The sequence below is a fragment of the Cervus elaphus genome, chromosome 20 (assembly GCF_910594005.1).
Source record: "Cervus elaphus chromosome 20, mCerEla1.1, whole genome shotgun sequence".
In the NCBI taxonomy this organism is placed as follows: domain Eukaryota; kingdom Metazoa; phylum Chordata; class Mammalia; order Artiodactyla; family Cervidae; genus Cervus; species Cervus elaphus.
The window spans coordinates 27,047,872-27,066,801 of record NC_057834.1 but is presented as its reverse complement, the minus strand read 5'-3'; the positions used below and the strand labels follow the sequence as shown (position 1 = coordinate 27,066,801).

General features: G+C 44.8%; 1 protein-coding gene across 2 annotated transcripts in view; it reads right to left on the bottom strand.

The window, feature by feature from the left end:
* RXRG (retinoid X receptor gamma) overlaps positions 1-18,930 on the bottom strand; it is a 51,921-nt gene that overhangs the window by 23,699 nt on the left and 9,292 nt on the right. The window contains exon 2 of one of the 2 annotated variants that reach the window (XM_043878155.1): positions 8,801-9,048. In XM_043878155.1, the coding sequence (XP_043734090.1) occupies positions 8,801-9,048 (248 nt within the window). Of the gene's footprint in view, positions 1-2,179; positions 2,333-8,800; positions 9,049-18,930 lie in introns of those variants that run through there. The other variant, XM_043878156.1, reaches the window with a different exon arrangement.

Here is an 18,930-nt window from a genome sequence, read left to right as displayed (position 1 = left end):
CTGGTGGGCTGCCGTCTATGGGGTCGCACAGAGTCGGACACGACTGAAGCCACTTAGCAGCAGCAGCAGCATGTACCAGGTTAGGCACCTTCCCGGATCTAACATGTTGGAGCTGGAACCCTGAGCTTCTGGATCCCAGCTTATCATTCTTCCTTCCCCACCTTGTCTGTCTTGTGCGGCAGGAGCTCCCAGACCACCCCTGCCCTGGCTGCTTCCAGTCCCCACCTCATAGGCAATGAGCCCCTGGAGGAGTAGACTTGCATCTGGTCACTGTCTCCTGGCAGCCCCTCTCCAAAACCCTTCCTCTTCCTGGGTTGGATGGTGGTGGGAGGCAGTGGTGGGGACAGGTGGGTTGGACGCCCTCTCCTCTGTCCATCTCTTTGCTGGCTTGGGGTTTGTGTGGGCTAAGAGCAATGGTAGATGAGACTGAAGGCAGCCACCAGAGCTCAAACCCATTAGCTGCCTGGTCCCAGTCCCACAGCTCCAGCTGTCTTGTTCCATTAGAAGCCGCCCTGCTGAAGTGAGCACTTCAGAGCTGGGATTTACCAGGCGGCTGGCTGCTCCTGAGAAAAAGGAGAAACACACACTTGGCTGACCTGTCTTCCATTTGCAGACTCTCAGCCAAGGACCTAATGCATCCTAGATGCCCTGGAGCCATCACCAAACATCGGGTCCCACATTTCTGAGCTGCTTTCAGCCCAAATTATTCCATTCAAGGCAGATACGCAGCCAGCCAGGCAGGATTCAGGCAGGCACTCCTCTTCCAGTGAGCGGAGTCCTCAGAGGGGCATATCTTTAGTCGAATGAGGGTCTTCACTGTGAAAAGTACAGAGCCTGGACTTGCCACTGCCTTGTTGTGTGGTCCTGACAGGATGACTTCACTCAGAGACTGCACTTAACTTATGCACAGACTAAAGCAGTGGTTTCCAAGCTGAGAACAAGTGTGGCAGGGGGTGGGGAGGTTGAGTAAGAAGTTTTCACATCTCCTACCTCGAGTTCACCAGACCTGTTTTTACTTAACGTGCAATGGCTTCCAAACATGCTTTCACTTGAAGACTTCATGGCTTTTTAAAAATCATTAAACAAGATGGTATTCAAGATCTGTTCTAGCTCTAACATTTTTAAATTTTTACTATATTTTTATTATTTTTAAATTTTTGGTCACGCCACACAGCTGTGAGATCTTATTTCCCCAATCAGGGATCAAACGTGTGTTCCCTGCAGTGGGAGTGCAGAGTCTTAACCACTAGACCACTGGGGAAGTCTTACATTTGCAACTTTTATTATCAAAGTAAGCTCTGTAAAAATGCAAACATCTGAAAGGGCAACAATTCAGTTATCAATCACTACCTAGGCGGGAATTATCAGTGACAGAACCCAGGTCAGGCAGCAGGGTTGGGACAGGTGAATGAGGTGGGGGCCTTCCAAAGACTTGTAGGTCCTGCTTTGGAGTCCAGCCAACAGACATCAAACTTACAAAAATACAGCATTACACACACACACACACACACACACACACACACACTATAAAATGTAATCTAGATCATCTGTCAGAAAGCTGCATAAATATCTCCTCAATTATATACATGTTGTTTTGGGAAACAGCTCACTCCACTTAGATCCTCCCCAGGCTAGGGACTGAGTCTTGTACATTTTTAAAATTTCCAGTTCTTGGTGTAATGAATGCTTGTCGAAATGAACTTCTCTGGAACCTTTCGACAACAAAGAACACACACTTGGACTAATGATCACGTAGGTATATAACATTCATCACCTTGGTGCCTGATATACCACCTGGGCATAATAATACTAATAGTAAAAATAATACCACCTTATGGCCATAGAGCATCATAAGCACCTAAGAAGTAATTTCTTAAGTCCACATCTTGTTTGATATATACAAAAAGTCTCTGTAGGGTAATCAGGGCAAAGTGTGTTACCCCACAATAGAGAAAAAGGAACTGAGACAAATGTAAGTTCAGAGTGATGACTTGCGAAAGGTTACACGGTCCTTGCCTCCGGAGTAATCAGTTCAGTTCTCTTACTTCTCAAGACCGAAAATCCAACAAGAGCAAAAAGAGAAGCTCAAACACCAGAAAGGCAGAGCACAGAACAGGACACCGCGCCTTCTCTCACCCCGAGCACCTCCTTCCTCCCCTCACCCCTAAATCACACTCACCCGAGACCCAGGTCACAGAAGACACATGTTCCCACATGAACTCCACTCAGCCTCAGTCCTGGGCGAGAAAGGAGGGATGCATAGGAACCGTCTATCTGGAGCGTTCAGAGCCCAGCCCACGGTGGCTAACACTGCAGGCACTGAATGTCCCGAGTCACCTGGTTAACTGGGCAAAGTGTCACTGCCCCGTGGCTCCAGAAACCAAACCCCGAATACAGCTCTGTGTCGGGCTGCTGAGCTTCACCAGTGCTTGGCAAGCTGAATACAGCTCTCAGAGAAAAACTTGGCTTCGGCCTCTGCACACAACCCAGTTGGCCAGGACCAGAGCTTCCAGCTGACCTTTCAACCCCAATCCCTCTGTACAGACACATGTCCAGGAAGAGCGGCCCTGCCACTCACACGGCTGTGGAGCTGAATTTGTTGGCCAGATTTGGCTCAGTGAGACTGGAGTGTGTCTAAAAGCAGGCTTGGAGGGCCAGTGGCTTGCCCCCTCCCCACCCACACACCCTGTCACTGGTCATCACCTCACCCTGTTTTATATCTTCGTGAATATAGTCATGGTCATTTGAAACTATCTGGTTCATTCATTTGGTTTTTGTCTGTCTTGCCTGCTGCAGTATAATTGCCATGAAAGGAAAGACTTATTCAGTGCTTATCCCAGGAACCTAGGACAGCGTCAAATAGTGACACAGAGTAGGTCCTGCTAAATAGTTATTTGAATAAATGTGAGTGTCCTTTGCAAAATTTTACTTCCAGAACTTCAATCTCTCTTTCTGTCTCTAATCTATTGACTTTGACCTGCCCTCCTGGAATCCATTCACATGAATGAAAATGAATAAACAAATCTCTTCAAGGTCCCGCATTCTAAAGGGTAGAGTGTTACCAGCTCTGCTGATGACAGAGGGAGAAAGTGGCATAAATCCATGTCCCCTCCCACTGCTGTCTGGCCTCCACTTCTCTGAGAGGCTGACACTCTCATGGAACACAAGACTGGAAGTTCTCAGGTCCCTTTGCTATGCTCCCTTCGGTTCTGTCCCTACACCTACACAATGCTGCAACTTATCTGCATGATATTCATCTTTTAATCCTTGGCAGCCAACAGGAAGATCCTGGGGTCACTGTTAAGACAGAAGACACCATGGCTGTGAGTAAATGCAGCGTCATGGAGACTGAGTGGCCCGTGGAGACTTGGGGTCTAACCCTGGCTCCACTGTGACTAGCTGTGTGAAGTTGGACACATCACCTGAGCCCACTGGGCCTATGTGGGATGAGGGGCCTGGACGGAACTAGTGGTTCTCAGCTGGGCAGGGATGGGGCAGTTAGAATCCTCTGTGGGGCTTTTACAACTCACACGAGGGCCAAAATATGGGATGAGGGAGAACTGTGTATGCTGAGAAAGACCCTACAGGTGAGGGCCATTAGATTACAAATCAGGGTTAAAAGGACTGGCCAAATGGGACCCACAGAAGTACTCTGCTTGGCCATGAAATACTTCAAGTCTCTGAATTTGAATGGCTTCAAGTGGGGAGAGCAGCTCTCTACAGACCCCACCAGACTCATTCACCCTCCTGTGTTACCTGTCTGGCCCCTGACTTCTGTAATCCCTACGCTAGAGAACTGATAAGGTCTTCTCCAGTTTCTTTAATCCACAGATGAAAAACTTTCTGAAGTCCTTACTGGCTATAACATTCTATGACTCCACATGGCTTTGCTTTTAGACTCTGAGCACACTCTCTCTCTCTCGGGAGAGTCTCTGAAATTCTCTTTCTAGCAGTAAGAAATGCTAAACCATAGGGGCCTTGTCTATTCTTCAAGCTGTCAATTCAAAAGAGACTATAAGATCTACTAATTCTACTGCTAGACGTGCTGGTGGTTGGGACAACTGACCCCAGTTGTGAGATACCAGCACAGTGAGAGAGTGTGGTAGACAGGGTTATTATTCCTAGTGCTTCACTCCTGCTAATTCTTCATATCCTTTGCATTGTGTCTTTATAGTTTCTTACACTAACAGGCACAAATTATTCCCCTGTCCCACCAGTGTTGGAGTCAGTCATACAGTTTCCTTAGACCAATGGGATATCAATGGACATGATGTGAGCAGAGTCTTCACTGTATTTTCCTGATTTGGTTTAGACTTTCCCACTCCTGAGGGATACCTTGAGAAAAGCATGACCCAAGAAGCTGCTGCTCCTGTAGTCGGGACACGAAGAGCTGACCTGCACCCAGGCTGCAGCCTAGACCAGCTCCCCCACCAACTGAAACAGAACCTTCCTCAGTTCAGTTCAATCCCTCAGTGGTGTCCAGCTCTTTGTGACCCCATGGACTGCAGCACGCCAGGCTTCCCTGTCCATCACCAACTCCCAGAGTTTACTCAAACCCATGTCCATCGAGTATGTGATGCCATCCAACCATCTCATCCTCTGTCGCCCCCTTCTCCTCCTTCCTTCAATCTTTCCCATAACCAGGGTCTTTTCAAATGAGTCAGTTCTTCGCATCAGGAAACCAAAGCATTGGAGCTTCAGCTTCAGCATCAGTCCTTCCAATGAATATTCAGGACTGATTTCCTTTAAGATTGACTGATTTGATCTCCTTGTAGTCCAAGGGATTCTCAAGAGTCTTCTTCAACACCACAGTTCAAAAGCATCAACTATTTGGCGCTCAGTTTTCTTTATGGTCCAACTCTCACATCCATACATGACTATTGGAAAAACCGTAGCTTTGACTAGATGGACCTTTGTTGGCAAAGTAATGTCTCTGTTGTTTAATATGCTGCCTAGTTTGGTCATAGCTTTTCTTCCAAAGAGCAAGTGCCTTTTAATTTCATGGCTGCAGTCACCATCTGCAGTGATTTGGAAGCCCAAAAAATAAAGTCTGTCACTGTTTCCACTGTTTCGCCATCTATTTGCCATGAAGTGATGGGACCAGATGCCATGATCTTAGTTTTCTGAATGTTGAGTTTTAAGCCAGCTTTTTCACTCTCCTCTTTCACTTTCATCAAGAGGCTCTCTAATTCCTCTTTGCTTTCTGCCATAAGGGTGGTATCATCAGCATATCTGAGGTTATTGATATTTCTCCCAGCAATCTTGATTCCAGTTTGTGTGTCATCCAGCCTGGCATTTCAAATGATGTATTCTGCATATAAGCTAAATAAGCAGGGTGACAATATACAGCCTTTTCCTATTTGGAACCAGTCTGTTGTTCCATGTCCAGTTCTAACTGTTGCTTCCTTACCTGTATACAGATTTCTCAGGAGGCAGGTAAGGTGGTCTGGTATACCCACCTCTTTCAGAATTTTCCACAGTTTATTGTGATCCACACAATCAAAGGCTTTGGCCTAGTCAATAAAACAGAAATAGATGTTTTTCTGGAGCTCTCTTGCTTTTTCAATGATCCAACAGATGTTGACAATTTGATCTCTGGTTCCTCTGCCTTTTCTAAATCCAGCTTGAACATCTGGAAGTTCACAGTTCACATATTGTTGAAACCTGGCTTGGAGAATTTTGAGTATTACTTTGCTAGCATGTGAGATGAGCACAATTGTGCTGTAGTTTGAACATTCTTTGGCATTGCCTTTCTTTGGGATTAAAATGAAAACTGACCTTTTCCCGCCCTGTGGCCATTGCTGACTTCCAAATTTGCTGGCATATTGAGTGCAGCACTTTCACAGCATCGTCTTTTAGGATTTGAAATAGCTCAACTGGAATTCCATCACCTCCATTAGCTTTGTTCGTAGTGATGCTTTCTAAGGCCCACTTGACTTCACATTCCAGGATGTCTGACTCTAGGTGAGTAATCACACCATCGTGATTATCTGGGTCATGAAGATCTTTTTTGTACAGTTTTTCTGTGTATTCTTGCCACCTCTTCTTAATATCTTCTGCTCCTGTTAGGTCTGTACCATTTCTGTCCTTTATTGAACCCATTTTTGCATAAAATGTTCCCTTGGTATCTCTAATTTTCTTGAGAAGAACTCTAGTCTTTCCCATTCTGTTGTTTTCCTCTATTTCTTTGCACTGTTCACTGAGGAAAGCTTTCTTATCTCTCCTTGCTATTCTTTGGAACTCTGCATTCAGATGGGAATATCTTTCCTTTTCTCCTTTGCTTTTCGCTTCTCTTCTTTTCTCAGCTATTTGTAAGGCCTCCTCAGACAACCATTTTGCCTTTTTGCATTTCTTTTTCTTTGGGATGGTCTTGATCACTGCCTCCTGTACAATATCGCAAACCTCTGTCCATAGTTGTTCAGGCACTCTGTCTATCAGATCTAATCCCTTGAATCTATTTCTGACTTCCACTGTATAATCCTAAGGGATTTGATTTAGGTCATACCTGAATGGTCTAGTGGTTTTCCCTACTTTCTTCAATTTAAGTCTGAATTTGGCAATAAGGAGTTCATGATCTGAGCCACAGTCAGCTCCCAGTCTTGTTTTTGCTGACTGTATAGAGCTTCTCCATCTTTGGCTGCAAAGCAAATAATCAATCTGATTTCGGCATTGACCATCTATTGATATCCATGTGTAGAGTCTTCTCTTGTTTTGTTGGAAGAGGGTGTTTGCTATGACCAGTGCATTCTCTTGGCAAAACTCTGTTAGCCTTTGTCCTGCTTCATTCTGTACTCCAAGGCCAAATTTGCTTGTTATTTCCAGGTATCTCTTGACTTCCTACTTTTGCATTCCAGTCCCCTATAATGAAAAGGACATCTTTTGGGGGTATTAGTTCTAGAAGGTCTTGTAGGTGTTCACAGAACCATTCAACTTCAATTTCTTCAACATTACTGATTGGGGCATTAGATTACTGTGATATTGAATGGTTTGCCTTGGAAATGAACAGAGATCATTTTGTCATTTTTGAGACTGCACCCAAGTACTGCATTTTGGACTCTTTGGTTAACTATGAGGGCTCTCCATTTCTTCTAAGGGATTCTTGCCCACAGTAGTAGATATAATGGTCATCTGAGTTAAAGTCACCCATTCCTGTCCATTTTAGTTCACTGATTTCTAAAATGTCGATGTTCACTATTTCCATCTCCTGTTTGACCACTTCCAATTTACCTTGATTCATGGGCCTAACATTCTAGGTTCCTATGCAATATTATTCTTTACAGCATTGGACTTTACTTCCATCACCAGTCACATCCACAACTGGGTGTTGTTTTTGCTTTGGCTCCATCTCTTCATTCTTTCTGGAGTTATTTCTCCACTGTTCTTCAGTAGCATGTTGGGCACCTATCAACCTGGGGAGTTCATCTTTCAGTGTCCTATCTTTTTGCCTTTTCATACTGTTCACGGGGTTCTCAAGGCAAGAATACTGAAGTGGTTTGTCATTCCATTCTCCAGTGGACCACGTTTGGTCAGAACTCTCCACCATGACCTGTCCATCTTGGGTGGCCCTATATGGCATGGCTCATGGTTTCATTGAATTAGGCAAGGCTGTGGTCCATGTGATCAGTTTGATTAGTTTTCTGTGATTGTGATTTTCATTCCTACGGACTATACAATCCATGGAGTTCTACAGACCAGAATACTGGAGAAGGTAGCCGTTCCCTTCTCCAGGGCATCTTCCCAACCCAGGGTTCAAATCCAGGTCTCCTGCTTTGCAGGCAGATTCTTTATCAGTTGATCCATAAGGGAAGCCCAAAAAGAAAATGAAGTGGCTCAGTCATGCCCAACTCTTTGTGACCCCATGTACTGTAGCCTGCCAGGCTCCTCCATCCATAGGATTTTCCAGGCAAGAATACTGGAGTGGATTGCCATTTCCTTCTCCAGGGTGTCTTCCTGACCCAGAGAGTGAACCCAGATCGCCCGCATTGCAGGCAGACTCTTTACCTGAGCCACCAGGGGATCTAGAACTTTCCTAGACAACACATAAACTTGTAAGAAAATAATTGTGTGTTTTTGTAAGCCATGGCAATTTGGGGGATTGTCTGTTATGCAGAATCATTGAAGCAATAGCTGACCACTACAAGAAATGAAGGTGGATGATCTCAGTGTGACATTGCTAGAAGGAAATAAACAGCATCTGGCCAACCTATAGTTTTCTTAGAGCAGCAAAGCAATGTCTACCACGCATATACATCCTTGCCTCTGTTGCAGCAAAAGGCACTAGGAACTAAAGTGAGGGTTTTTTGCCCCTGAGTTTCCACAATCTTTGCCTCTATCTCAGAGATAACATGTATGTAACAGTCTGCCTTGTTTTAGATTTATCCATGTGCAACCTGCTTCTCAATGGTAAACTCCTGGAGAGCAAAGACCACATCCTGATCATTTCAGTATCACCTACAGGATGTGGAAAAGGACCAGGCACTTCAGTGACTTGAAAAATACCTAGTATTGAGTTGAGAAGGATCAAGGGGGTCCATCCCATGGAAGACGAACAGGCCTAAGAGATGTTGAAATTACAGCCGGGACTGAACCATCAAAACGCCTGGACCATGAGGCACTGTCAGTTCTCTGCGGCCGCCTGAGGACACGCTCCGTGACGGCCGTGCGGGGGGGGGAAGCCTACACAGACAGCCCAGTTCCTTCCCCAGCACGCGTTAAGCACCTACTGAGTGTTGGCCCAGCAGCAGGATGAACCTGTTAAAGACGTCTGGAAGGACACTGAAGACGACGGACGCACACCTACCTGAGAGCTAGGCGGGGCCACCAGATTGATCCCTGGGGGGGCTGCCAGTGCCCCCGAGGGTGGGCCCATGGCAGAAGTGATGACACGATACGGAGAGCCCAGGGCGTTGAGGGGGGCCCCCACTGCACCCAGAGTTCGCGGGGCACTCACTGGGGTGTCGGTGTAGCTGGGGCGGCTGTCCCCGGGCTTCCCTGTGGACAAGGCCGCCGATGGACTCATGGACGTGGAGCCAGTGTGGCCGGGAGAACCTGCAAGGAGAGAAAAGTCAAGGTGATGGGAGGGTTGGTGTGTGAGGACAGAGTCCCCTCTTTTTGTCTCCTGTATCATTCCCCTGCTTCCAGCCATAGCCGCACACCTGTGAACTCACTGCTGGCAGAATAAAGGCCAGCAAAGACCAGGAAGGAGAAAGGATTTGCCATCGGACAGGTCCGCTGGTACGCCACATGGAATTCACCTTGAATTGTATCAGAACAACAATCAGGGCCACAGGGACATAACTCACAAGTCCCCAGGCCTGGGGGACTGTGACCTGAGCCAGTCAGACAGGGAAGGTGGTGAGTCCATACCAAACTCCCAGGTGGGGGATGGAGTGAGCAGGTGTCTGGGCTGCTCCCAGAATTCCCTGCTCAAACTCATTTTGCTCTGAGAACAAGGGTAGGGCTGAGCCTCTATATAGTCAGGAGTCATTCATTCACATGTAATGAGCATCTATTATGGTGCAGGTACCACATCAGATGCTAGCGATTCAGAACTGAAGGGAACACTGTGCTTGCTGTCGGGAACACATTCCATTATGATCACGGGGAAGGCAGAGGCTGTTAGCATGCCTTTCACTGTCTGTAGCTTTTGCATTTTAGTCCCATAAGGTTCTTATCCAATCTCTAGAGTGTAGGCTTAATCAGCGCTTAGGGAAGAAGACTCAGGATGGCTGGGCATGGCTCAGCCGCCACAGAGGCCCAGAAGGCAAGTGTGACCTGGCCTGCCCAGACTGTTTCTCCTCTGGGGATAGGAAGCTGTGGCCACAAGTGTCTGCGAAATGGGCTCTGGACAGATGGCATCTGGTACCTTTTCCTAGAAAAGTTGAGCCCAAGTTTCCTCCTAGATGCAACTCAAGATAAAAGAAAAGAAGCATACCCAACTTCCATCTCAGGAGCCCAGCATGGAGCACCCTCTCCAGAAGAGAGGAGCTGTGAACTTTAGGGTCCATAGCAGCAGGGCAGAGACTCGGGAGAACAACAGAGCAGCCCACCGAAAATCACAGTCCCAGTTCCCTGTGTGGCTGGCATGCAAGAACAGATTCTGCATCATAATTATATATATATATATATATATATATATATATATATATAGTTTCCATTTATTTTCATTAGTTGGAGGCTAATTACTTTACAATACTGTAGTGGGTTTTGTCATACATTGACATGAATCAGCCATGGATTTACATGTATTCCCCATCCCGATCCCCCCTCCCACCTCCCTCTCCACCCGACCCCTCTGGGTCTTCCCAGTGCACCAGGCCCAAGCACTTGTCTCATGCATCCAATCTGGGCTGGTGATCTGTTTCACCCTAGATAATATACATGTTTTGATGCTGTTCTCTCGAAACATCCCACCCTCGCCTTCTCCCACAGAGTCCAAAACTCTGTTCTGTACATCTGTGTCTCTTTTTCTGTTTTGCATATAGGGTTATCGTTACTATATTTCTAAATTCCATATATATGCGTTAGTATACTGTATTGGTCTTTATCTTTCTGGCTTACTTCACTCTGTATAATGGGCTCCAGCTTCATCCATCTCATTAGGACTGGTTCAAATGAATTCTTTTTAATGGCTGAGTAATATTCCATTGTGTATATGTACCACAGCTTCCTTATCCATTCGTCTGCTGATGGACATCTAGGTTGCTTCCATGTCCTGGCTATTATAAACAGTGCTGTGATGAACATTGGGGTGCACGTGTCTCTTTCAGATCTGGTTTCCTCGGTGTGTATGCCCAGGAGTGGGATTGCTGGGTCATATGGCAGTTCTATTTCCAGTTTTTTAAGGAATCTCCACACTGTTCTCCATAGTGGCTGTACTAGTTTGCATTCCCACCAACAGTGTAAGAGGGTTCCCTTTTCTCCACACCCTCTCCAGCATTTATTGCTTGTAGACTTTTGGATAGCAGCCATCCTGACTGGCGTGTAATGGTACCTCATTGTGGTTTTGATTTGCATTTCTCTGATAATGAGTGATGTTGAGCATCTTTTCATGTGTTTGTTAGCCATCTGTATGTCTTCTTTGGAGAAATGTCTGTTTAGTTCTTTGGCCCATTTTTTGATTGGGTCATTTATTTTTCTGGAATTGAGCTTCAGGAGTTGCTTGTATATTTTTGAGATTAATCCTTTGTCTGTTGCTTTGTTTGCTATTATTTTATAACATTCTGAAGGCTGTCTTTTCACCTTGCTTATATAGTTTCCTTTGTTGTGCAAAAGCTTTTAAGTTTAATTAGGTCCAATTTGTTTATTTTTGCTTTTATTTCCAATATTCTGGGAGGTGGGTCATAGAGGATCCTGCTGTGATTTATGTCGGAGAGTGTTTTGCCTATGTTCTCCTCTAGGAGTTTTATAGTTTCTGGTGTTACATTTAGATTTTTAATCCATTTTGAGTTTATTTTTGTGTATGGTGTTAGAAAGTGCAAGAACAGATTCTGAATGAGCAGGTGCTAGGTTTCACCACGGCACCCATGTTGTCCTCATGGACGGAACATGAGAGGGTTATGCAGAGAGGTGGTCAGTAAGCATGGCCTGCAGAAGTCATCCAGTTCTCCACTTTCTACTGGAGCCAGACACACTTCTACTGGAGCCAAACTATAGGGCAGTCTTAAGCCTTTCAGAGACCTTAGTGATACTTACATAGTACTAGGACTAGGATGCAGAGAAGGGGTACTCTCTTCATATTCTGGAGGGGAACGTGAAGCATTGGAGGTGTAACTGTGCAGCGATTCTTAAACATAAATATCTCACTAGAAAAATGTCAACCTGGAGTTGCCCTTGGAGCTTCTCCTAGCTTTCTTGCTGTTTTGTTTCCAAGTGATGTCCAACTCTTGAGACCCCATGGACTGTAGCCCACCAGGCTCCTCTGTCTATGAGATTTCCCAGGCAGGAATACTAGAGTGGGTTGCCATTTCCTCCTCCAGGGGATCTTCCCGACCCAGGGATTGAACCCGCATCTCCTGCATTGGAAGGTGGATTCTTTACCTGCTGAGCCATCAGGGAAGCCAGCTCTTCTAGCTTAGTTAAGGTCTACTTGTAGAAAGAACAGTCACTCCTGTGTCTGAAGAGGCCAGAACCTTCCAGGAGTTTCAGTCTATGAGGGACACTTGTCTCATAAACAGATGAATCCCAATTGCCATGTTCTAAGGACCACAACTGAGGTGAACCACACACTGTGGGTCCACAGAGAAGTGGCTAAAGGGCTCAAAGGGACGGGCGAGACACTTCTTCTGTGTCCTAAGTAGCATCAGGCAATTTCCATACATTAACTCATTCTACCATCTTGACAACAGGGCGTGAAGACCATCTCAGCCTTTTATAGATGAATGACAACTTGGGCTTAGCCTCACCCCCATGCTGCTCCAAGTGCTGGGATGACTTGCCCCCACCTCCTTTGTCTAGAAGTTTTTATTTCTCCTTCAAGGTCTAACTCAAGTATCACCTCCTCCAGGAAGTCTTCCCTGATATTCTTAATCTGGTTTGATGCCCTTTTCTGTTTTGGTAGTAACAGCTTATTTATTTCCTTGTATTTTCCATTAAACTGAAAGGGAGAACTGGTCTGTTTTTGTATCCTTACCGCTAGCACGTTACCTGGCATTAGCCAGGTAGCAAGTGGCAGATTCCAGATTCAAACTGTCAATCTGAAGCCCATGCAGTCTCCCGTGTGCTCTATCAAGGACAGCAGAGATGATTTGGAGAGCCACCACATCACAAAGTACAAGATGACTCAATTATGAAGTGATCTCAAGCTGAAAGTTCATCTGAAGGAGAGAGAAGAGGGCAACTTCCAAGAGCTCAAGCCAGAAAAACCAAAAATCTTCTCAGACGGTCACTGATTAGAAAGAACAATTTTAGCCTCTTCAGCAGCCCTGGAAGACTGTGACATTTAAAGAAGCCAATGTGCACCTTGAGCCTGCCACTAAGATAGCATGTGACAGGTGCGTTAGGAGCCAGCCCAACCTGATGGGTGAGGAGCCGTGAACTTGGCTGGGATGACAGCTGTCCTTCCCCAAGCCATCTGAAGGAGCCAGCCCAGCCTGATGGGTGAGGAGCTGAGAACTTGGCTGGAATGACAGCTGTCCTTCCCCAAGCCATCTGAAGGAGCCAGCCCAGCCTGATGGGTGAGGAGCCGTGAACTTGGCTGGGATGACAGCTGTCCTTCCCCAAGCCATCTGAGGGAAACCGACTTTCCCTTCCCTGCGTGGCCTTTCCAAAACTGACCCAAGGACCCTGCATATTCTACTTGAAGTGGGTCTCGGGGACTGTGCCTTTCATTTCTACATCCCCAGGGTGATGTCCAGTGCATCACACCATCCCAGAGCTATGGGACAGGCAGGAACAAGATCTTCCTTCACACAGTCATCAATCTGAGGGTTACCAAGGTATGCAGCCTTTGACACTGGTGATATGGAACATCTCAGGTGGTGTTTTAAGTGATATGTAGGCAAACGTTTAAAATATATTAATAGTTTTATTTTTTTATTTTATTTTTTTTTTGGTTTTTGTCATACCTTGATATGAATCTATTTTTTTTTTTTTTGGGTTTTGTCATACATTGATATGAATCTATTTTTTTTGGGGGGGGGGTTTTGTCATACATTGATATGAATCTATTTTTTTTGTTTTTTGGGTTTTGTCATACATTGATATGAATCTATTTTTTTTTATATTCATTTTTACTGTTTCCTTCTGTTTATTGCAAGTGACTCTGCTTCCATCTTTTTTATAAAATTATCTTCCTAAAAATCACTACGTTTTCCCAAAAGAGTAAACTGACCTCAGAAAATTTCTATGTACAAGAACATGTGATACGTTGAATATCATGAAAACAGTATGCAAAGGAATGATGTTTAAGAAACATGGACTGTAATTTGCTATTGATAAGGAGGGAGAAATGGAGAATATCACAAAATTTCCAGTTCTGTTTTGTTTTGTGTTTATGAATTAAGTTTACTCTTTTTAAATTTTATTTTATATTGAAGTATAGTTGATTTATAATGCTGTGTTTATTTCAGATGTACAGCTAAGTGATTCAGTTATAGACACTGATTTAATGTTTTTGTAGCTATTATTTATTATATGTAGCTATTTGTAACATCTAATACATATAGACAGATATGAAATTTAGCTTTCATTCCACATATAAAACTAAAGTATTGACTAGCTTGATCATTTACTTAAAAAAAAGAAACATGAGCTGTACAAAAAATATGAAAATATGGACTTGGGGAAACTCACAAATTGTTTCCAGAATAAAATGAGAGGATGTGAGAGAGATTTGAAATTTAAACTACATTATTTTTATTATAATTAGTAATAATACAAATGAAGACAATCAGAATATTCCTCAATTACTCAGTGATGGCAATGGCACATTGAGACAGAATGCAACAGCCAATTAAAGTCTGGTTTACCATGGCCTTTAAAATGTCTGCTGAGACGAATGGATAAGGAAGCTGTGGTACATATAAACCATGGAATATTACTCAGCCGTTAAAAAGAATTCATTTGAATCAGTTCTAATGAGGTGGATGAAACTGGAGCCCATTATACAGAGTGAAGTAAGCCAGAAAGATAAAGATCATTACAGCATACTAACACATATATATGGAATTTAGAAAGATGGTAATGATAACCCTATATGCAAAACCGAAAAAGAGACACAGATGTACAGAACAGACTTTTGGACTCTGTGGGAGAAGGCGAGGGTGGGATGTTTCGAGAGAACAGCATGTATATTATCTATGGTGAAACAGACCACCGGCCCAGGTGGGATGCATGAGACAAGTGCTCGGGCCTGGTGCACTGGGAGGACCCAGGGGAATCGGGTGGAGAGGGAGGTGGGAGGGGGATCGGGATGGGGAATACGTGTAACTCTATTGCTGATTCATGTCAATGTATGACAAAACCCACTGCAATGTTGCGAAGTAATTAGCCTCCAACTAATAAAAATAATTGAAAAAAAAATAAAAATAAAAAAAATAAAATGTCTGCTGAGATGGGCCATATTTTTATAAGAAAAATTAAAAAATTAAACACATCTTCACAAATACATTTTTATTCTTCGCCTCTCACAATGAATGACCACTGTTGCGTAGAAATAAATAGCTTTGCTTTTAGAAAAGGTGGAAAATAATGAGTGTTGTTCAATGGAAAATTAATCCACTCTCCCAAATAGACACTAAAACATTCCTATCTAGGACATTTTTATCAGTTTCTACGGCTCTCACTTCTTTTTTTTTTTTTTTTCCATAGCCATGTGGGAACGACAGCTAGTACAAGTTTTCCAGAAGTTTGGTTTCTAGTCCAAATCCAAAGTGAAGATTTTCTCTAAAGCTCTATCTGGCTCCCGCGCAGAGGCTGGGAGCACAACTTTCTCCCTGACCACATGCCCTCTAGATCCTCATAGCCCCCCATACTGTGCCCACTCTCAGATGCCTAGGAAATGCACAAAATCTCTAGTCTGCAGAGTTCATTCTTTTTGCACAGCAATTATTTTTATAGACGTTAATTCATCTGATGGGAAAGGGATAGCTGCCTTTCTCTGGACCTTCTCTTCTCTCCTCGCAACATACCAAAGAAATGCCTTTCATCTTTCCAGGGCTCACTCTCCCCAGTAAGAAGGCGGCACCTAGTGGCTTCTAAGATCCCCTCCAACACTGTTCCATGAACACTGAGGTGGGTGGGACATAGCTCACTGGCATCTAAAAGAAGGATGTGCAGGTGGTGGTGGTCTGGAATGGTCTGAGTACAGACCACATGCCAAGGGGCCCGTCATCAGCTGGACCGTGTTAACCCTTCAGGCTGTTTGGATTCCAGATTGCAGTTTGAGATGCTGACAGTGTCACCAGGAGCCAAAGAGGTTATGGAATCTGCAAAGTGTCTGATTTTTGAAGTCCATGAGTGCATCATAGGGCATCCAGGGTGACATCTATGTGGAATACAAGACTCTGAAGCTGCCCAAACACCCTAGGTTGGATGGAGGTTACATCACTTTCCAGTCATGTAAACCTGGACCAGGAACTTGACCTCTCTGATCTAGTTTCCTCAGCCATAAATGGAGGTATACATACCTAGCTCAGAGGTGCTAAAACCATTTGAGACCACTAGCCCAGGGGTAGCAGTTACAATTACTTACCGTACTATAAGGTTGGTGAGAGAGACCTATGTCTGGCTTGAATACCACTGTAGAAGGTTATGTAAATAGAGTTTAACCCAAGCCACACCAATAGTAAATGTTCTATTAAGAACAGCTACCATCAGGCACTAGTCCTTACATACCAGTTATTTATAATATTAACCACTCCTCTGAGCCCAGAGTGCCCCTCCATCATCCCAGCAACCTCAACCCTTCCCCTTGGACCCTCCAGATCTCCCCATTATCCATCACAACATGGAAATTTCCTCCATGCTTTCTTTCTGAATGCCTGGTACCCTACTGGCTATCACATATTTTAAATTTCACCACAATTATCTTTGTGGTGTCTAGTACTGTGCCTGGAACACAGTAGATGGTCAAAAAATATTTGTTGACTGATCAGTGAATGAGCTTCCCTGGTGGCTCAGAGAGTAAAGAATCTGCCTACAATGTGAGAGATATAGATTCGATCCCTGGGTTGGGAAGATCCCCTGGAGAAGGGAATGGCAACCCACTCCAGTATTATTGCCTGGAGAATTCCATGGACAGAGGAGCCTAGCGAGCTATAGTCCATGGGTCAAAGAGTCGGACACTACTGAGAAACTAACACTTTCTTTTTCAATGAATGGAATAGTTCTTTTGCTAACTGATACAACCATGTAGGGAGTTCATCAGTAGAAATCATTTGCATGAGAAATCTATGTTCCTTATGTTTACCAAAATGAAAATCTCTGAAATCGCTAGATAACAAATTGCATGTGTGTGTTGAGGGGACACTTATTGAGAAAGAAAAGCCCAGGTACTTAGAACTACAGAATTCAACCAAGGCAAGGAAGTTGCTTAGCAACCTCATCCTCAGCCGGTAAACATAAAATGTCAAGCATGAGTCTTTCTGATTGGCCAGACAAGGGAACAAATGGCTTGCCGTTTCCACCCCTTAACTGCTGTGCCTGGGTAGAGAGTTCACTGTCCCATCCTCAGGATGGAATGGAAACTTGGGATGAATTATCAATAATGGTAACACCCAGCCACAGGGAAGGGGACAGAGGTAAAAAAAAAAAAAAAAAAAAAAAAAAAAAACTTGCTATTTCTAAGAGTCAGGACTCTCCATTAGAAACGTCACGGGGCCCTATCTCAATCTACTTTCTGTCACGATGGACACAATCTCACAACAACCTGCCTCCTTTTCACTAATGGAGAGATGTGCTACATAAGCCTAACAGTCCTAGAATATTCAGAAACCTGGCTTGTGCTTCCTAGTCAAAGGGAAACTTGTTCACACATCTTTTCCCTGCTTGGCTCATAATATACAGACAGGCTGCAAGGGAGGTAGGGAGGCCTGCAATATGAAGACAATCAACTGACACTTAAATGTCATCTCCTCTGCTAAGTAAAAACAACAGATAATATTTATTAAGCAATTGCCATGAGCCAGACATAGATCTAAACACTTTACATATACTGACTTAATTCATCCCTACGAACCCCTTTAAGGTTACCAACTTTCATTCCTATTGTACAAATGAAAAACGGAGGGACAGAGAAGTTAAACAACTGGCCCAAGAGAACATGGCTAGTACATTATACAAGCAGCACTTGATTCTAGGGGAAGGGCAGCAGACCTGGGTGTTAATCCTGGCCGCACCATATACTATACTGGCTATGCGGCTCGTTATAACAGTTACTCAGGATTGCTCCTTCCTCTAGCTTCCCCGGGCCCAGTTTTTGTCCCCAGCTCTGCCCTTCCTAACCCAACTGTGGCCTGTCTCAGGATTCTGACTTGGTATTCTCAGTTTTAGATTTTTATTGGAGTAGAGTTGATTTACAATGCTTAGTTTCAGGTGTAGAGCAAAGTGATTCAACTGTACATATATTCACTCTCTTTTAGATTCTTTTCCCACATGGGCCATTACAGAGTACTGAGCAGAGTACCCTGTACTATACAGTGGGTCCTTATTAGTTACCTATTTTATACACAGTAGTGTGTACATGACCTGGCACTTTCTGACTAAGACACTCCAGCCCCTCATATCAAACCCAAGCTCTGGTTTCCTTCATCAGGTAGGAAACCCAGTCCTCAGTTCAACTCAGCTTTTTCCTCTCTCTTTCTTCCACAGAAGGGGCACTCAGATGCCCGGGCCTGGCTGATATGCATTTCTTATATTTAAACTGCTGTGGCATTTTCAAAAGCACTTTCACATACTCGTCTGAGCTGCACCACCGCTCTGAGACTGGACGAGAAAGTACTGTACAGGCGTTGAACTCCACTTCTAACAGAGGTGGACATCACATCATTAGCTGAATTCTTACTGAGCACAGGGAGAAACTGCATTTTTTTACCGGGAAGCCTTCTCTGCTACCAACGTCCTTTCTGGCTTTCGCAGTGGGGAAAGTGAAGAAATATGATGGGGGTGGCAAGCGTGTGGGAAAAGAGATGCTCCCTCGGGCCCTGGGGCTCAGCCTCCTTGGCCTCTCAGCTGGAATCTGAGGACATAAGATGCAGCAGCTAATGAACTGCTGCAGCTCCGACCAGCCCGCCAGCCTGAGCCCACACAGCCCGATTCCTGGAGGCCCCTCAGGAGGGCTGGCGGGCTGCCGGGTGGGGGCGGGGGCTTGCTTCTTCCAGGGCTTGGGTGAGGGGGAGGGCGAGATTGGCAGCGCCTCCTCCCTCTCTGCCTCCACTGTCCCCTCCATCCCTCCTCCTCCCTCCATCCCCACCCCTTTCCCTAAAACCTGCA